Source organism: Buteo buteo, chromosome 9 (assembly GCF_964188355.1).
Source record: "Buteo buteo chromosome 9, bButBut1.hap1.1, whole genome shotgun sequence".
Lineage (NCBI taxonomy): Eukaryota > Metazoa > Chordata > Aves > Accipitriformes > Accipitridae > Buteo > Buteo buteo.
The window spans coordinates 11003178-11024091 of NC_134179.1; the positions used below are offsets into that span (position 1 = coordinate 11003178).

Sequence of the window (20914 nt, forward strand, 5' to 3'; positions counted from 1 at the left end):
ATCGTAAGTTGGAGTGGTGCTTGGGAAGTATTTGTTGTTCTTTCAAAAACCTGACAAAAAAAACCTTAAAACTGAAAATTATTATTATTTTTGGCCCCAAACTAAGATTTTTCTGGGGTTTAGCCACATTTTTTTCTGTATTTGGGAACAAAAAAAAGAAAAAAGACACCAAAAAAATACTTTGTTCTTTCAATGAGCCAGTAATAAATAAAACCTAACATTTTAAAAACCAGAAGTTTCCTTGGGAAGAGAGCTATTTTTTTTCTTCCACAATTACTTTGCCTTAAAATTGTGATCGACTGTGCTCTCAAGCTAAGGGTCTGAATTCCCAGCTGCTTTTAAGCAACCAAGTTGAAGTAGCAATTGGGACAGTTTTCTCTCTCTTTTTTTTTTTTTTATTTTTTTTTTTCCTGGTCTTTGGCTGGGAAGTTACATGGGTTTGCCTCAGAATAGATGCTATGCTACCATAGTCCTGGCACTTTTCACTGAAAATGAGATTTCAGCAGTGTTTCCTAGAGTAAGTAGAGTACTCCAGAAGTCTGCTTGCAGGGCTGTCAGGATGGTGAAATGCAGCAACCTGCTTTTGTTTGCCTGAGCATGTGATTTTTTTCATTTTTTTTTTATACCTTGTGATCTTCACAGACTTCTGGCGAAGCTTAAAAGGTTAGTTTGAGAAGGGAGTGGCTATCATTTGTTTAGAAAATAAATAGAAAAAAGTAGGCCAAATACCAGTAAAGTTCCAGTTTTAAAATATTAAACTAACACACAACATTGCTGACCTGAAAAGGTCACATAAAGTGGGAGAAAGGATGTATTTAGACTGATTGCCAGGCAGGACGTGGGATCTCTCACTGACTTGGCAGTAGATACTTTAGTGCTGTTTCTAATGCTCCTTATTTGCTAAGTTCTTAAGTTTGACAAGATCCATGCTTTATTTTCCAGTATTTACGTGGTATTAAGCAAGTGTGTAAATCCATTCAGAGAGTAACCAAGGCCTCCACCACCCCCTTCTTTCTGCTTCATCTTTGGTTAGTAGACAGGATGCTCAGAAACCTGGGAAAATGCAAGTTCTGAGGGGTTTTCCTTTGGGGTGTGCTATCACATAACAAGGTTATTTGTAACATGTTCAAAGTTGCTAAATATGGTAGAATAAGGCCCGTTGCTTCCAAATTTGTCAGTGACAGTGAAGAAAGAAATGACTACTTAAACTACAATAGAAGTGTTACAATTTCTTTGGAAGAAGTTATAAGATTTAATGAAAATGTAAGCATCCCTTTCTATGGTCTGACTTTAGGGTACTTGGCTAGCATAAAGTAGAAAACCTAACACAGCAGATAAATAATTGCTGCCACATCATCTAAGCACATCATTATCACTGCTGGATGAGATGAAAGGTATTTACAAATGAGACTCTGCCAGAAGAACACAGTCAGCTCATGCTTGATCTAGCTCCAGCTGTAATCAATAGGAGCCTTCAACTAAACTAGAGCTTAAAGAACAAACTAACTTCTTTTTGAAATGTATTACACTTCAAATTTTGAAAAATTAAAGCTGGACCTTATCAGAAGTGAGGTGCAGAGGGATTCAGTGCCTAACAAAGCCCTTTGTTTTACTCCATGCATTGTGTGATGGTCTTCAAAATTATACTTTCCACTCTGACAACTTGAGTCCCCACGTTTCTTTCTTCCCCTTGAATCTCCCACATTTACTTTGCTCTTGTTTTTCTTTCCCTGTTCCTCTGGGTTCTGCCCTTCTAATTTTTCAAGGCAGAGAATGTGCCTTTGTTTGTGAAGAGCAAAGTTAGTTTATGGCACCCTATTCATTACATTTATGAATCATATCTAACTGAATTTTTCCCATAGCCCAAAGGTGGCTGTTTGCCCAAAGGCACTGCTCTCAGTGCCTGTATTTTCTATTTATAAGGTGTATTTTAGTTTACATCAGAAGCTGAGGGAAAGACTTCTGCTTGATATCACTTCTGCCAAATGAAACCCACAGAGAGGCTGTGGCCAAAGGAACTCTGTACAAAAGTTGTCTAGGCTCTGTAATTTTGTTAACGTGGGTGCATGGTAGTATACATTAGTTGCCAATAAAAACAATCTAAAATAGATACAGCCCTGTGCAAGTCTCAAGACGATCTTAAAATGTACAGAACACAGGTAAGTGAGCATTGGGAGAGAAACGCACTCTGTCAAAACACAGTTTGGTGAGAAAATCAGCTTTTGCAAGATGGTCATGAAAGGATAAGAAGCTCCTCTGACAATCCCTTCTACTCCACGCTAGTTGATGAAATTCTTGAATGAGTAGTTTACAACCAAATTAAAGAAAATTGTTATTTTTGAAACTCTGTGGTTGTGACAAAGTGTGGGCACTCCCCAGAACACGTTGATGTTAAGTAGGCAGTATAACCAAGGACATTGAGAAATTAACGAATTCAGTCCTCAAGAAGTACACTAGTATTAGCAATGGCTCAATGTCAGGCAAGTTTTGGCTCTGGGTCACTGGCAGGCATTGAAAAGCACGAGCAGCATGGAGCCTAGTATGCCAGTAGAAAGAGATCTACTGCGGGACAACTGTTAGTACAGATGCCCATCCAAACCAGAGGATTTTTTTGCCTCCAGAGACCTGCAGGAAGAAATAGGAATCAGCTTTGTAGCTAACATGGGGAAGGAAAGGAACAGGCCCTGACAGATTCGCTGGACAAGTTTTTTAATACTTTGTGGCATGATAAGTTTCTCTTGCTCCTGGCTCCAGAAAGAAAGATGAGTGGGAAGCTTTAGTCATCCTTCCTGAAAAGGTAGCATTGAGGCCTTTCCTTCTCTTCATGAGAAGGTATTTTGCTTGGTTTTCAGTCTGTTCCATTCCCTCTTTAAAAGGCATGAGGTCCCAGATTTTGATTTTCTTGCAAATTGAGTGTATGAGCTAATTGCCAAGGATACGTAGTCTGTCTGTATCTCAGCATTTCTGAGGGATGCCCAGAACATTATCAGTATGTTGCTCAGCATAACTGTTTCATTGCCTGGTTGTCTCTCGCTCTCAGTAGACAGTCATAAATATTTGATTAAAATCTAATCTAGTCTTTCCATGACCATTGCAGAGGTTAACTAATGAACACAAGCCTACAGGGGAACATAAGGGCCTCATGTTGAATATAGGCCAATATTGGTTGGTCAAAATAAATTTTGCTCATAAATTCTTGCAGGATGGGAGAAGAGATTTCTCAATTTAGACCCCTGTCAAAGCTATTGGAAAAAGCTGTCAATCACACTCAAGGTTTTCGTAGATGTCTTGCTGCCTCAAATGCCTTCCAGACGGATTTAATGCCAGTATGATTGATTGTCCACTCAGCTTTGCAGCTGTGCACTTCAGGGGGAAAGTCCATGCCATGCTCATTCATCTGCTGGATGGCAAAAAAAAATTACTAGTGGCTCTTTCTTCATGGAAGTGCTATCTTCAAATAACTGATGAGGCAAGAGATGAACTGACAGAAGATGAATCTAGGGGAGACTAATTATATCAAAGTAATCAATGTCATGAACAAAGAATAGAATTATAAGTTAAAGCAAGGAGATAAGTACCTAAGTATTAGTTAGAAGTTCTATTTATAGTGGAGGAAAAGTAAACATCTACAAGCATGTTAATTTCTCACCAATAGGATAAGGGGGAGAATTGCTTAAAATTCTGAAGCTAAAGTGTTTTAAAGTAAGTTTTTTTGATAATTTTACTAATCCTATTATTATTTATGCTACTATGATTTTCGTTAGCTTGAATAACCCAAACCACTGTTTGCAACATTAAGCCTTCTCCCAGGCTAATCAACTTCAATCAAATTTATTGTGTCAGCTTAAGAGGTCTAACAGAGTACTTGTATTTCTCTGCACTGTTAGCTTACAGAAGCCCTCGTCATGGATAAGGATTCCACTGTTCTGCTGATATGTAAAGTCTGAACCAAAAGACAGGGCCACTTTCAAGCACCTACAGTCTCAGAGAGGACAGAGTGGAGGATTTCAAAGGATAGCAAGAACCAGTCTGGTAGGTAATGGTATTTGTGGCCTGTGAAGATTTTTTAAAAGCTTTTGCAAAATACAAGATTTCCAGACAAGGACTACTGAAGAGGAGGGCAAGTTTTTTAGCAGACTGTAAACATGCTGGTTTAAATAGCTTGAAAACTTTCATATATAGCACCTAACCAACTCCATTGATTTAGAGGCTGGTTTTAATTAATCAGATGCTACCAATAAATATGCAAAACACTGGTGGAAGACCAATGACAAGTTTGGTTTCTAGCAGTTAGTTGAACACTCTTTGTAGCTGGATCTGTATCTAAACTTATTTAGGATCTAACAGACTATAAGTATGCTTTTGTGATTTCATGGACAGGCAAAAAGATAAATATGAAAGAAAAGAAATACAGTGTCTCAAATAATAAGAAGATAGGATCTTGTGAACTGATTTCAAAGTTTCAAAACCACCTCAGAGAAATGAAAACTAAGTCGTGAAAGTTCTTGTATCGTATTATTTTCAAAAGGACTGGAAAGTGTTCAATGTGCTTTAGGATCAAGTCCAAATGATTTTTAAGGAGTTAGATCTCATTTTCAATGAAAGGAAAATAAAAAGGAAGCAAAGCATAATAGATAAGTAATAGCTGAATATGTATTAAAACCATAAATCTTTTTAAAGCAAAGAACAATGATCTCTTATCTACAGTATGTTCAGTAAATAGGCTAATACTGCATATTGACCTAAAACTCTTGGGCTTGACTTATTATTACTTTATTTGTGCAGTAGTTTTTATTTACTTCATAAGGCTTCATACTTATTACATGTACGTGTGCTCGCCCAAAATGTCCAGTAGTAGAGAACAAAGCCTCTCGAGCCAGAAAGTGAATCTGAGAAGTTCATGGAAGGAACTCTCTGTGAACATACAGCTACGTGTCATTCTGTCCCAAACCAGCCATGTCCACCGCATCATTTTGCTCTTCATAATGAAGAAAATGTATTTGATTTTCAGATCATAACAATTTTGCAATTCAGTTTCTAGAAGGGGTAAGATTTTACAGAGAGGATACTGAGGAGATGATTGTTTTAGTCAAGCCAGGCATCACTTTCCACAGAAGTGGCACAAAGTATCTAGTTAGTAAAAGTGACAATATTTTTTCATCTGGCACTGTAAACTGCTCACAATCCTATTTAGAGTCATCATAAATCATAAACTGTAAAGTATCTAGTTTCCTAAAGGAGCAGCTTTATTTCATTAACATTTTGAAACTCATGTTGCAATGTTGCTAATTGTATAGTAATTTATCCAGGACCACAGTGTGAATTGCTGTTTTCAGTCAGGTTTTGGCACTTATTGCCAGTTTAAGTAAAGAGGAAGAGAGAATAAAGGATTAAATAGACATAAAAATGACGTGAAGAGTATCTAAAAGGGACAGCACTGCTAGATGTGGGACAAGTTGGGATACTCAGCAGAATTATCTGAAAACTATGTTCCAGCGATGTAACTGCAAGCTGAGTAAACAGCACCGTTCCTTCAGATCAAGGCTACTCCCTCCTATACTTTCAAGCATTTCCTACCCACCTGTGAATAGGATTGGTCTGTGCTTGGTATTGAAGGCTTGCTCTGGCAGGTTTAGTGAGGGTTTTTAAAATAAAAGATCCTAGCAACAAGGTAAAGAACTAATTCAGGGCAGCATTAAGTAACTGTGTAAATTTAGGTATGTGCAAAGATGTCAGAGAAATTGCTGGGATCCAAGCACGTGCTTTAAATGCTGGAACACAGCTAAATGTGTCTTAATATGACACCTCAAAGTATAAACAGTGGTTTTGTTTATTAAAATCAGTCTTGATATACTTTAAGAACTTTGGTGGGCACTAGCTATGAATAAATTTTCACATTTATTCAGAGCTTTGCATGTTAAGTAGCATAGACACTGATCAGTGAAACTTTACTTTTTTTCCTGGTTTGTGGATACACATTGATATTCCTTTTTATTTTTTTTTTTTTTACAAACTGAAACTGAAACTGAAAAAGCTGCAGAGATTCACTTGCAGCAAGAGTTGGGTCATGAGAGGCTGGGAATGACATTCAGCTTCTCATTAGCTAGTCTGCTTCCCATGAAAATGTTATCATTCAAACCCAGGGCTGCCTCAGAATTGTGTTACTTTCCCTTATGGAAAGCACTTCCTCACCTTCACCTATTGTAAGAAAAGCAACCAGTTTTTCCCATAAATACAGCACAGTTCTATACAAAATTCAGTTCTGAAAAGTACAGTAAGAACTAGTCTTAGTAGCAGGTAAAACCTAAGAAGGTGTATTTTTTAATCTTGAAGAAAACAGAGCAAAGAAGGAATGCGAGCCAAATGTTTAAAAGTATGAAGATGGAAGATTTTCTCAGGTTAGCTTTTTCACTGCATCTGTACCTACAGTGCCTTCCAGAAGGAAACTTTCACTGGTGACTGGCACCCTCTCTGTGCTACAGCCAAATGAAATAATAACTAATTCTAAATATTTTGATAAGTAAAATTAAGGGTCTGGTGCAAACCAGCTAGAAGTATAATGAAAAATGAAGAGGAAAAAAAAGAGAAGTCTGCATCTTTAGCACATCTCTTTTGTCTGTCTCTATCAATTTAGGGTGAAATGAAAGGAGGCGTTCTGACTAGATATAAGGAAAAACCTTTTTCACCTTTAGGGCAGTCAAGAAGTGGAACACATTGCTCAAAAGAGTCTTCCTCTTTACTTAAACTGGCAATAAGTGCCAAAACCTGACTGAAAACAGCAATTCACACTGTGGTCCTGGATAAATTACTATACAATTAGCAACATCGCAACATGAGTTTCAAAATGTTAATGCACTCCCCACCCACAGTGGTTTTCAAGACCTGACTGGATAAACCTGCTGTGTGATCTCAAAGCTGACCCTGCTTTGAGTGGGATGTTGGACTAGAGACCTCCTGGGGTCCCTTCTTACCTGAATTATTCTATGATGCTGTAAATGTATCCTAAGCTAGTAACTAGAATGGAGAACTGTATTACCTTTCTCTCCTCTGAATTTTTACAGATAGCGTTCTTCAGGCAGTAGTTGAGTCAAGTGAGGTTTCTGATTAAAACATTTATGGAGGTTGAGTCACAAAACTTTTTTTTAATGCAACCTAAGCACCAAACTAAATAAATTCAGGACAGCTGTGAACTGAGAGAAAAAAAACCCTGTAAGGAAGCCATTTGGTCATCACTGGGCTAAACTGTGAAATTAGTGCTAAGAATAGTTAACAATGGGACATAAGCATTTAATTTTTCAAATTAAGGACAAATGATAGGAATGGAAAAACCTGCATATTATCATTCCAGTTTTTAAGGGCTGTTGTCTACCCAGCCCATTCCAACTGCATCCCAACGGGACGGTAATGCTGTCTTGAATCTGAATTTGTGTGACAGAGACAGTTCTGTGACTTCATGCCATAAAGGTGGAGTGCGTGTTAGCTGGTGCGTTGCATGAACTTCTGCGGTGTTCTGCAAAGGCAGTCTTGAGTCGATCCAGGCAGATCCTATGGCTGTCCTGCTTGGAATGTTACGGCCAAATTAAAAAAAAAACCCCACAACATTTTTGTGTCGCCTTTTTGCTATTTTTCATATTTTTAGGCACTTAAGATCGTTCTTTCTGGCTGAACCCCCTGAGTGGCCACTCAGTCTGTCAAAATCCCAATTGGTCCCTTTGGTCTCTTTAATATTTTGCTCTCAGCCTACTGATCATAGCTGTTGTAGGAGTGTGACTCCACCCTGAGGACAAGGCACTGTGAAATGGCTCCTTAGCCCCTGTTTGGTCACAGATGAGGCATGTGTATGGAGCCTCCGGGGCTCCCACAGCATCTACGAGCCAGAATTTGCTGAGGCCATTTTTTGGCTAGGTTGGACATGACAGATACTAAAACAAAGAATCAAATGCAAAGAACGATATAAGCTGCTGCTGCTTTTGTCCCAAACACAAGACTTAAACACAGCAACAGTGTTGTGTAAAGGGGGTGCTTGTTAAGGTGTACAAGTGCATACACCACTAAGCTGTTCAGAGCAGGACGGACCTCCTTCTACATGCATATGTTGTCCAGAAGAACAGAGCCTAAGTAAGGCCCCTGAAAGCTGTGGCAGAACAAAATGATGTCACTGAATTTCAGTATTGCATGCTTTTCTCTGCAGTGACAAGCTGTGATTCCTATGTGAAAATGTTCTGATATTAATACCTGATTTCTTTTCGATATAGAAATGTTTTAAATGGCATTTGACAGCTAACACTCAGATTGGATTATTTATACATCACTTTGTCAGATTTACAGAAACTTTTGTCTGATTTTCCCAATCATTTTAATTTTCAACAAAACTGTACTGGTTTGTGCTCTCTAAAAAAAGTCTCAACCTTCTGCAGTTTTTGTAGGGCAGGGAATGGTTCCATTACAATACTGAGCATCTGATGTCCACCAGACAGATTAATCAAAGCTTTGGGGAACAGGCTTTACGCTTAATCCATAGGTAGCAGTCATGAAATGCAGAAAGATGGAAAGTTTAACATGCTATGCTTTCACAAATTGGGCAGCATGAGATACTTCAGAAGTGCATAGATATTGCCAATCTACTTTTCAACAATTAACCTCATCCTGACATTCTTTAATAATTAAAGATTGACTTAAACATATAAATTAGGTTTGTTATCCCTTTCAAAAGTTGCTCTTCTTTAACTTCTGGTTTCACTATATAAAATGTCCAGACATTTATTTAATTCAGTTCTTAAATTGTTGGCCTCACTCATATCTTATAGCAGTGACTTCAGGAAGTGTTTCCTTTTCTGGGGTCCTCTGATTACACTGCCTTTCATTAAATGAAGTTCTGAACTGTGTTTCAAAGTGGGAAACAGCAGTTTTAAGTCTGCTTTCTCCAACTCCTTCTTTATTTCTGTATGTTTTTTACCATGCTTATCTCTCTTCTCAGTTGTTAAAATCCTTCCTCGTTCCCTAACTGTTGCTTTCTCCTGCTGTGATCTGCTTCTAGTTCGCAATATTCCCCTTGAAATGGGCTGAGCAGTATTGCAAACAGCCGCGCTCCTTATGAGCTGTTTGATAGGTAAGAAAATCAAGCAAGTGAACTGTTTCTGCATCACGAACAGCCACTTGCATAGCTCCAGCTTCTCTGCTAGCTGGGGAATCCCCCAGGAAGCTTTCACGAGGGTGGAGAAAGCAGAGACAAGATCAAGACTAGTGCTCTAAAGCTGTGCTTAGGGGAAGAGGCTGAGGGTGTTCGAGGGTGTTGCTGGGTGGATCTCCTTGGCTAGTTTCTGGTTTTGGCTTTATTACATGGCTGTGCTTTCAATTTATTTCAAAGGTGCCTGGAGCCTTATAAATCTGCATACATAGTAAGGAAGAGATTCTCTTAATGGTGAATACTGAATTTGAGTGTAATCATAATGGAGAGAACATTTATGATTTAAATATATAATGAAGCAACCTTTTCATAAAAATATCTTCTAGAAATGGGGAATTTTCCCTTTTATAGGCACATAGAGCCACAGTTTCTGATAGAGGAATACTTTATCTTGGAACACACAGAAAAAAGCAGCCACCTCCCCAAAATCATGATTTTCCACATGCTGAATAATAGATTAAAACTTATTAATATATTTTCTAGATTGTTTAAATAATGGTCAAACAGTGTTTAGAATGGGAAAAACAGGTGGTTTTTCTCCTGCACCCAGCTTTTGCAGCACACCCATCGTATCAGGAAGATGGTTATAACTCTCTTCCAACCGAGGCTCATTTGAGCTATAATGCTCTCCTGCTTCTGCAAGCCCCGGCAGCCCAAGAGGTGCTCAACCACTATGTTGTTGTTGACTTAAGCCTATCATTTTTATCTGCTTGTACAGTGCTTTCTGCACTAGGTAAAAAATACTGGGCCTAGAATTGTCGACAATATCTTAGGGTCTTGCAACAATCCTGAACTTCTTTTGTACTCCAATAACATACAAGGAGCAAGCTGGAAAGAGAATCTGTCTTGATCCTTCAAATTAAGCCAGGTAAGATTGAGGAAGATCTAGGTGCAGAGTAAATACAAGCAGGATGACTTCAGATAAGAATGTGTTTTTTCTTTACTCCTGGGAAATAGGAATGACTTTTGGATTCTGCACACTTTCCTGATTTAGTCTCCAACAACTTCTGGGAGGAATAAAGTATCTTCCACAGCCTATGGGCAGATCAGTGGGTACTCCAAAGCATTGCTTATTTCTGATGTGTCTATGCACTAACTGCAACACTGCCTATTGAAATATTACTGCTTTTAACTAGCCCTAAGTGTGACATGCAATACGTTGTTTTATCTAGTTCACCTCTATCATCTGAAAGTTATGTGGAGAACCTGTTTCTGATAAGAAAGTTCCTTGAGAACAAATTCATCTACTAAGAAAGTGCTTTAAATACTACAAGATATAAAAGTACAAGTAAGATCTGGTAATGCAGGTGCAAAACAAAATAATTTCAAAACTGATGAAGAACTGAGTAACTATTTTATTTTAAGGTGCTTGACAAAGATATCTATTTCTTGTTATGATGCTATCTTTATCAACTTAGATGAACCTTCTCCAAGTACTGAACTGTATTTGTTGCTTCTAAATGTGTATTTTAATTCCATTTCTTTTCTAACACAGCCCAGATACCCCAAATTCTCCACAGAGTAAGTCTAGAAAAGAAAGAGTTTGCTTTTTCCATCTTTCTGATCAAGGTAGTTTTATAAGCTAGGTCAAGTCACCTAAAATCACACTTAAATTTCTGCTCACTTTGCCATGTTTTATTAATTTCTTCTGTGTAAGTCTGTTATTAAATGTTAGCTTATTGGCAACCTCTTTAAAACCATACAGAAAATTGTTACCTGTCAAAAGTCCTCGCACTTTTCAATTCTAACTACTTCTGTTAGAACAGGCAGCTGTTACGGTATTGATAAGGATTTCTTTTTAAATTGTTAATGCTAAGAGATCTGCAGTAATAGATTGTCCATATTACTGTTTTTCTGGCATGATGGTATTTTTTCATCCCATAAGATGTCTTATTTCACCCCCTTGGATTTCTTTAACTCTTGTGAATTTTAATTATTGAAAAAACAAACTTTGTATAAATCTTTGTATAAACACCAGTTTTATACAGCAATCTGACTTAAGTTTTTCTGTTGGTGCAAGTTACAGCTGGTAGTGGAATTTAGGTGTCAATAGTATCAAAGTAGATGAGGTGATTATTTACTCGGAGGCCAGCAGAAGGCCAGTTCTCCTTTATAAAGGCCATCTTTTTGAAAGAAAAGATTCATGGGTAGACAGTAACCAATTACTTTGAAAACTCAGGCTGAAGATTTTAGTGGTGCTGATGGACAAAAAAACCCACCCATTCCTGAAATCATTCAGGATTGAAATTTTAAAATCACCATATTCTCCATTGCTTTCGCTATCTATTGAGGTTCGATGGGACACATTATGACCAGTTACCCGTTAACAGAAATCCCACCCATGCAGGCATATGCATATAAAAATCCTTTAACAAGTTCTGTTTGTACTCAGGAAACTACATACAACATCTGTTCAGGCATGGACTAAACATGCTTAAGTGCAATGTCAGATTTGCTTGTATCATATCATACTGGGTCATGCATTAGACTAGAATTTTACTTCAGATTAAGTTCAGCTTATAAAAGAAAGCTCAGGCATGTCTTCTCCTTTTCAGAACTAATTTAAATAGGCTTAAATGATGCCTGGATATGTCCACTCAAAGGCATGAATTTTTTTTAATCAGGAGTTAATAAAGACAGATTCAGAGCTTCCCAAAGTAAACATCTCTTCCCAAGAGATACACCTTCATACACTGAATCCTTTATTACACTATTTAAGAATTTTACTTATTTCTGTGGTTAGCCATCTATGGTCATCACCACTATCCTTGACCAATCAAGTACTATTTTTCCTACCTCCTGAAAACTAGTGTTTTGACAGTAAGAAATGCAAATAAGAAAGCCATGTTAAAAAGAAAAAAACAAACCAAACACAAAACCAAACAAAAAACCCCACCCCAAATAACAAATAACAAACCACCCCCTGCAGAATAGTTATGGGGCATTTTTCAGTTAGGTGAAGTTACTTATTTAAGGTATTTGGTAACAGCAACAGGTAAGGGTCTACTGAATATCTAGTTCTAAAAATGCTTAATTAAGAGATTGGATACATTATGCCAGAAAAGGTCTAATTCACTTCTGGGCCTCAAGAACTTTTTCTTAGCACTGTATCTTACAAAAGTATGTGTAACACATGTTGTTTTCTTAGTAACTTTTTCAGCTTCGAAGTACAGTTTTTACCATATAATTATACATAACAAAGATTAGACATTTCTTACTTACAACAAAACCAACTTTTAATATGATTTCAGATCAACAAATAAAAACACAAATGTGAATAAGCATAAAAGGTATTATAGAATAACTACATGTACGCTAAACTACTTCATAGCTCTGTAATTTGCAAATCCCGCTTGTATTTTTGGTAAAGTTAAAATGTAAATGAAAGAAAGTACAAGCAGGATTCTTGTGGATTAGTTCTTTCAGGTTAAATTTTGCTGTATATCGAATTACGGCAAATAGCTTTCTCTCCAAAACTATTGCTTTCTGGCTGCTATAAAACCAAAACCTAGCAAATTAAAGATGAAAGCAGATATAACCTTTGAAATTTCATGCTTTTTATCCATGAACTTTATATGGCTGATTACCTATTCCATATATTCTTGTCACATACAGAGAGATGAGATCCTACTAGCCACGTTCAGATCTTTCAATCTTGTGGACAGGAGCAATTTAACTTTACAACAGGTATGTGGCAAGCTTCCCTTTGATAAGAACCCTTCAGCCAAAAGGATGCTTAAATCTCATATGAATTATTACAGAACATGCATAAATGATGATGGTCCAGAAAAAACAGCTCAAAAAGCATCACAGAAGGAAAATGAGAATAAATATTCTTTAAATATAATGAAAGGAGATGGCCAAGCTCAACTTATATGAAACCCATGAACAAAAAGTAGAAGTTCTTACTCAGTCAACACATACACAGGACAAAAGGGTTGCCATGACAAAGTGCTGTACAAGAATAGTTGACCACACCACACCACAAAATATGCAGAATGTTTAAGATGCAACCTGGTAAGGTGAACTCAAAAATTACTCTCTCATTGTGGTTTCCACCAGACCAAAAATATCTCATGAGTATGGGGTCCTATAACACTATGTTCTCATTGTCCTTGATGACAGGAAAATAGCAAGCCTAAACAACATACTGAATTAATTCAAGTAATGGTGGAGACTGGTTCACTTGGCTATAGTGCATCAGACATTTTTTCCTTAGTAAAGGATATGCAAAGGAACATAGGCATTACTAGGTGGTACAGTGAAGAATCAAACAGACCAATTCTATATTTGCGGGAAGCTTTGTTCTTCCTGTAGGACAATTTTGGCACACACAGAAAGGCAAAGAGAAACAGTAGTTATCATTTTCCTTTGCCAACATGAAAAAGAAATGAAGAAAATAACAGTTCTGAACTTCAGCTCTTGCGCTAGCTTTCCAGCTTGCTAAATTAGAGTCCCATCATTGGAGATGCTCAAGAAATGTCTTGGACCTTTAAAAAGTGTGTGTCTAATGCTGAGAACCTTTAGAGATGTTCCAGGGTTAGAAAAGGTGACTCAGTAACCCAAATTTCAAAAATGAAAATAAAACACAGATAAGAGCATTTCCATTATATACTAAGTAATCTGACGCAGGAATCAGGTTTGAAAACAGAGAAAAACGTGTTGGTTGAGAGAAAATTACCTTGAGCAAACAACTGAAGAAAAGAGGAACACACAACCTTTCTCAGCAGGCTAAAGAACTATAATGCAGTAGTCCGGGATGAAATAACTGCAGACCTGCTCAAAGCAAACACACTGAGAACATCACTATAATTCTCTCATGGCAGCATGGGAGAAACAGTCTATCCACAAAGCGGCAAGGGTATCACTATAAAAATATCCCAGAAGGGTGCTAAAAGTAGCTGCCAGGATGCTCTCACGCTGCTGTAGCTGCTAGGGAAACCTTCTGTATCACTGAAACGCTGTAGACCACAATTGATTGACAGCAGGTATTGAAACAGGGAACAAAAGCCAGCTTGTGCTCCCACAAATCACCTTCTAAGCTATGTGATGCTATTGAATGCAACAGATGACAGCTATCATTCCTTGTTGGGTTTACTGACTTTTAGTATGCTTGTGTCTGAGCATTTGCAACAGATACAGGGAATTCCTTGAAGGGATAAATAAATACTCCATGCTTTTTAATGGGGTGCCAAGTACACTGGGATGCCCAGTCAGGATCAGACATAAGCACATTCTTCCCCTTTGCTATCTGGTATTATTCCTGATTGCATTATGAAAAAGACCTCCAGCTTAGAGAGTGAAATTCTGAAGAAGGACGGATGGCTGGACGTTTGGACTTTCTTTAGGCCATGTGCCTTCTGAATACATTTGCTATGTTTTGCTTGTGAAAACATCAGACTCCTCAGAGCTACTAAGCAAACAGGCTTTACAATCAACAAATCAAACCCAAAAGTATGACAGTTGATGTGACTACTGTATGATCCCATTTTTCTTGAATAAGAAGCCATAAGAACTGCTAATGAGTTTACTTAAACTTGGAAGTCTAGTGCTTGCCTGCATAATTGCAATTCAAGAAGCTAAGGTAAATACAACTTACGGAAGCTTGCCTGAATCTAGGGTACTTAGCACGATTAGCATATGGTATGAATCTTTAGCTGCAACGTACTGAGCATATTCCTGCAGGGGTCGGAATAATGGAAAAGCAGTAAGTCTAAAGGAAGTAAAGCAGCTGCTAGCATTTATGCTTGTGATGGATGTTCACAGTAAAATGGTCAGACAGAACAGAGAATGTCTATCCAAGGTCTTGACATGACACTCACAGCTGTGCAAATAGCACAGACGGGAAGATGATTCAGAGTGGCTAAATTTTGAAAATGCCCAAACCCAGGCCCTCAGACCCTCAAAATGAGATGTTTTTTTTGTGACCTCTCCCCTGGTCCCTCAAGGCTATTAAAGAGATTCTCCAGAAAGGGCTCTTTGCAGCAAAATGCAGCAGTTTCACAGATTAACAGCTTGAACAATTGGTTCAGGATGGGCTCATGAAAGATGATCTCTGCATGATGTACCCAAATGTACAAGAAATTAATTGGCGTCTATGAACACTCAGTATAAATAGCTGTGAAAATGTCAGCTTGTATCCTTCTGTGGATTCTCTTAGACCTGCAAAATTCCTACGGCTTTTCCAAGTAATTAGTATTCAAATGGCATGTATAACCAGGTCAATCTCTTAGGGTGGCTACTGCTGGCAGCAAGTATTCTCCACTTTCTGAAGTACTGTAGCAAACATATGTACATATGAACTGTGCCTGAGTAAGCACTTTGATGAACTAATGGCATCCTAAACCAGATAACTAGACCTTATTTTTCCTAAAACAGCCTCTCTCCTCACCCTATCCTCAGACTAAACAGGTCTTATGTTGTTGAGAGGAACAACTCTGGAATTAAACTTGTCACAACTCAGGCTCTTTTAAAAGTAGTCCTGAAAGCATTTTTTTAAAGTACTCCTTAAATACAGGAAGTGGGAAAACTTGGGATGGTGCAGTATTTTACAGAAGGCTCTCCAAAACATTTCTGGGGCCAGCCTAAGAAGCTATTAAAAGGTGTATTTTAGCTTATGTCTATATTAGCAAGTAGCATGAACCCATAGAAGCAGATCAGAAGCTGGTGCAGAGGCTCCCATGTCCCAGTATGTGCATTCTGAGGGTCTCCAGGCTCTCTCCAGTCTGATCCTGGAGCCTGAATGCTTGTTAGTGGTTGTGGCATATTAGCGGTACTCCTGCAGTGCCTTTCAGGTTTAGTTTCTTCTGAATGGGATCTGGTTTGCATGTTCCAAGACCGCTCAGTGAGGCAAAACAAAGCGTGCTAAGTGGAGCTCATTAGGAGGTGCATTTCAGAAGTGCAGTCTGCACCCCAGCCAAAACGTCAATGAAGAGCACCCTGCCAGAGGCACACCCGACCTTCCAACCTGAACTAGTTCTGCCAAGGGCCAGGCTGAGTGCACCTGCACTTATCCAATTTTTAATCTCCTTTATATGCAAGTTGCACATCCCTGACATATATACATATAAGTGATTTCTGTACAGAAAACAAACCATCACAAACTGCTCCCTCTTGTCCCTCCCTCCTAAAAAAAAAAAAAGTAATCCAGAGATGCAAAATTTAGGCTTATTTGACTTACTTACACCATGTTAAATCCTTGAGTCAAAAAGCTACATTGAGTATGGTAAGTTACTTTGAAAAGTACTGGAAAACTTCACAAAAAAAGACCCTAACCCCTACCAATAGAGATCCCTAAAATGATTTTGCAGGGGAAAAATAACCTCAGCACAGAAAAGAAGTTCATTCATTTCCTCCTCCCACAGAGAAGAAAAAAAAGCAACCAATGTCCACCAAGTCAAGGCAGAACTCTCTGGAAAAATGTGTCTCTTCCATATAAGCAAGCATTGATATCTTTTATTACAATCTGTCTCCCCCCTGGCTCCCCCCTGTATTTTACAGTCACAGCAGCACAAAGGGTTATAAAGAGACTGGAGAAATACAGGAAGCTAATCTATCTGAGGAGCAAAAAAGTTTGCTTACTTTATTGCTTCTACTGCCAGTATGATAGGAACACAAGAAAAAAAAGTTCCTTTCCCTTCTCAAGTTTACAAGTTATTTGGTACCTTTGCTTGCTCTTTTTTTTCATTTAAGTGTCATTAAAATTCTAGGAAAAGCTAGTAGTTTCTTGCAGACTAGATTTGACAAAATTGAATTAATTGGGTGATTTTCTTTTGACTTCAATAGGAGCAGACTCAAATCACAGAGAGCCTAACACCACAGTAGAAAATACAATTGAGTCTTGTATGCAGGCAACAGAATGCAGCTATTTATGTTTTCTATCAGGCAAAAAGTATCTGTGAGTATTAGCTAACTCAGTAATTTACTTAAAAATATTTCTTATTCTGTTTTTTGCTTTTCCCAGTCTGAGTGATACTCTCACAATGACAGGTCAGAACATCTCAGTGGCTTCCTGAAAGTGCTGGCAGGTGCCACACATGGGAATCTACCTTAGTGACCAGTTCAGCAGCCCTTTGAGTTAAAGGCAAATTTAGAAGTGACAGTGAATTGAGTATACAGAGGTGGGAAGAGGGTGGATTAGTTAAGGTCATAAACTCAGAATTTAAGATACAGTTAAAGTGTTTTAAGTTAAAGCACAAAACTCCGTGCTCTGTACACATTCTACACAAGAGATCTTTCTCCAGAATAACCTCCCGTCATCTCTTCATCAGTTTTGGGGCTTCCTAGCACTTACTGCTCACGTACAGCATCTTAAGAACTTCCCAATTTTTGCTACCTACACTTCTAACATCAACACAATTATACAAGAACTTGTTTCTGACTACTAGTAGCTATAAAAAATTATGTATATCATAGGAAACTGCAGTCATTTCCATGGAGTTGTCTTCTGCAAGGCAGTGTGCTTTGCTATCAACCTGCCATCTGTGCTATTCATGTGCTACATGGTCTCTAATAAATAAGAGCACGCATTGCAGACAGAAAACTCTCAATGCTGATAAATATCATACTTGTCACTTGTTTTCTTCAGGTCAGAAGTTAAGAAGGTATTAAGTATCTTTGTGACTCAGGCATATGGCCATGTTTTGGTAGATTAAGAAGTGCAGAGAATCATGCGCCTCTCAATGTTTCTCATTCCTGTCAACAGAAATAGGATCTGGCCACACTACACCATGCTTTACCTAATGATGAAGCTCAGCACATCACTGAAGCCTCTTAAAGTCCAACAGAGCTAGTGTCATTTATGCATGTTTATTCCAAGCACAGAAAGCAACACGAGTGTGTTTGGCCTATCATACACTCACTATTCAATGTTTAAAAAGGGAGTGGATATTTGTATGAAAACAGAAGGCCCCTCATACTCTAGTATGATGTCAGTAATACAGCTCCTCAGAGCATGTTATTGTTTTAAACAGAGGTCTCCACACTTTCACATTGGCTATAAAATAGTTAGTGCTGCTGCACTGGAAGGAAAATGTCATACATCTGCAAACAATTAGAAGGAGCTGGACTTCATATTTGATTTACTAAACAATAAAACAAGCTTAAGTGTGACTATATGTGTAAGTTACACTCCCTAGGAGCCTCAAGCAGTTATCATAGCAAAGTCTTTTAACCATAATTAAATAAATCCACAGTGGGACCATTGCTGATCAAGATTATCTTTTATAAGATATTTTCAGCAGCAAAAAGCATGAAGATCATGAAGCTGAATGCATGCTTTAAGTGCTCCAAAAGTCTTTTATCCTTTCTTTCAAGCACACTGTCCACTACCCTTTTTCCAGCTGGAATTCATTCAGTACAATACATTTCAACTTTTAAACACTAATATTTCCATGCTTTCTGCATTTAGATTGAAATTTTGGCATGAAGAAATTAGTAGCAAAACTTGATTCAGTCAAGCCCAAGATTTCACCATAGTTTGGGTCTGCTAGTTAAAAAACTCTGGTACTATAACAACAGTTAGTTGTTGTTATAAATTAGCCAAAGATTTGTGAATTGAATATAAATATTTAGTTGCAAGTTTCAGGAAGCCAGAGCATGGAGTAAAGTAATAGTAATATATCACCACCAATCTTCTCCTCAACAAAACAAAAACGTCAACCAGTTGTCAGTCTGTAAGTTAACCCTAACTCTCAACTGTTATTTGGAATATAAGGTATCGGTACTACACGCTGTTAAACTTTATGCTATCCCCAATTTATACACCTAAAGCCATTGTAGCAAAAGTGATGTTCATGTTTGGAGTCTTCTAGCATTACTTGCACTCTTTTATCAAACAAAAATGTTGTCACAGGCTAAAGTTGAAGCGGTTTATTGCAGTTCACCAGTGAAGATGAGTGCCAGCCACAGTAACACAACATCACCTGAAGGAGGGAGTGCCGGATCAAACATAGGAGTCTGGTATTCTGTTCCTGGTTCTGCTGCTACTTTGCTAAGTTAAACTAAGGAAAAAGTAATTTGCCATCCTTGACATTGATTTTCCCTTGATAACTCTAAGTGAACGCTCAGGGTTGAGGGGATCGTGGTACTGACCTCCTGCGGTAGGTTCTTTACTTGCTGTTCTTGAATTAGAGTGACAGAAATGTTGAGAATTAGCAGATAAGCCAGAAATGCAACTCTGAGGCTTTGCCTACAAAAATAACTTACCCAGTCTCCATGATGATTACTATGCTTCAGAATGACAGGGAATTTACTTACTAGTGATAAATAATGTTCTGTATACATGAATACCAGGGAGAAAGGAACTACCACTGTATATTACAGCTTGCCTTGATTATAGTCACTCAAGTGCTATTTTATATGATTATACTCTTATGGGCCACAAAGTGGAAAAGATGAAACATGGGGTTAAGTTTTGCCCTCTGTTTGCACGGGTATCTCACTAATGTGCTTAAAAATCAAGTTTGTGAACAAGGAGTAGAATATGTTTTTTATGAAAGAAAACAAAACAGTGGATGAAACGTTTGTTACTTCAGCAAATATAAGAGTAAACTATTTATATGAAATAATAAATGAAACAGTCTTAGTTTACAGTAGTGCTTGTGAGTCTGGTTCCCGAATGCATACAATTAACATTGCTAATACCCTGAGAATTTTGGCACTGCATGTGGTGTATGTACACTGAGATGAAAGCTCTTCATTGCCATAGTTTCAAAGACTGGCTAGACTATGACTGGAAGTGAGCTGGCAGGGTCTGTGTAGAACTACTTCCATAGAGATCAGAAGAGCACAAGCTGTTCAGATGTTTGGTTCCTACTAGTTGAGAAATATTCCTCAAACATAATAAAAACACCATATTCTTCTCCATTGCAATCTGGTCTAAGCACAAGTTCACATGGTGGTTATTTTTTGTTCCATTCAGCATTCACTTACTGTAAACTACATAGTTTTGCAAATCTTGAGAAATTGTCTATAATATGACTTGCTGTGTTGCCTACTTTTTTCAAAGCACTGCCTCTCCTGGACATACTTAATACAAAACAAAATGTTTGACTAAAGTTGCTTACTTGCATTAAGGGTGGAGGTTTTTTTTGAGGATCTACAGACAACAGAATTAGTTCTACTTGTTGCCCTGAAATAGATGGAACAGACTGTAAGGCTGCAACAAACTGCAAGTTCTGTTACCTTGAACAATAACAACATGCATGTATTTTATTTATTATATCTTAAGTGTGTACATGTCCAGTTTAATGGTGCAACAATATATTCTAGTAAGTGCAAGAGTTATAGGCTTTTTTCATTTTTTTCATTTTCCAGGCATTAGATTTGTTATCACATACACTCCAGTTATACTGAAAGCAAAACATACAGCAGCTTGCTTACCTTGGCACACATTGTGATCACTTTGCTCATACCCAGCTGCACACTGAATTTGATGAGTTGGGTTTGGAGGGGCACGGTGAGGATCTGCTGGAGTCCGTCGAATGACGTTGTTTCGACCACTAGTGGATTCGGCTGCTGCTTCTTCTCGCTCGTTTACAATAATTTGCGCTGTTCTAGGTAGACAGAGGTATCCTCCATAGTGGTTAACACATTTCATCCCACCTTTACATGCATCTGGGACTATTTCACATTCATCAATATCTGTGGTTAGCAACAACACAAGTCATGCTTTTAAAAGTCGAACCTTCTGCAACAGCCATTAATACAAGTAACACAATGAGGCAT

The 20914-nt window shown here is 38.0% G+C and overlaps 1 protein-coding gene across 2 annotated transcripts in view; it reads right to left on the reverse strand.

Annotated features, from left to right (window-relative positions):
* The window catches only part of EFEMP1 (EGF containing fibulin extracellular matrix protein 1), a 49829-nt gene that overhangs the window by 24921 nt on the left and 3994 nt on the right, over window positions 1-20914 (reverse strand). For both annotated transcript variants that reach the window (XM_075035386.1, XM_075035387.1), the window contains exon 4: window positions 20570-20830. In XM_075035386.1, coding sequence (XP_074891487.1) covers window positions 20570-20830 — 261 coding nt within the window. The remainder of the gene's footprint in view (window positions 1-20569; window positions 20831-20914) is intronic.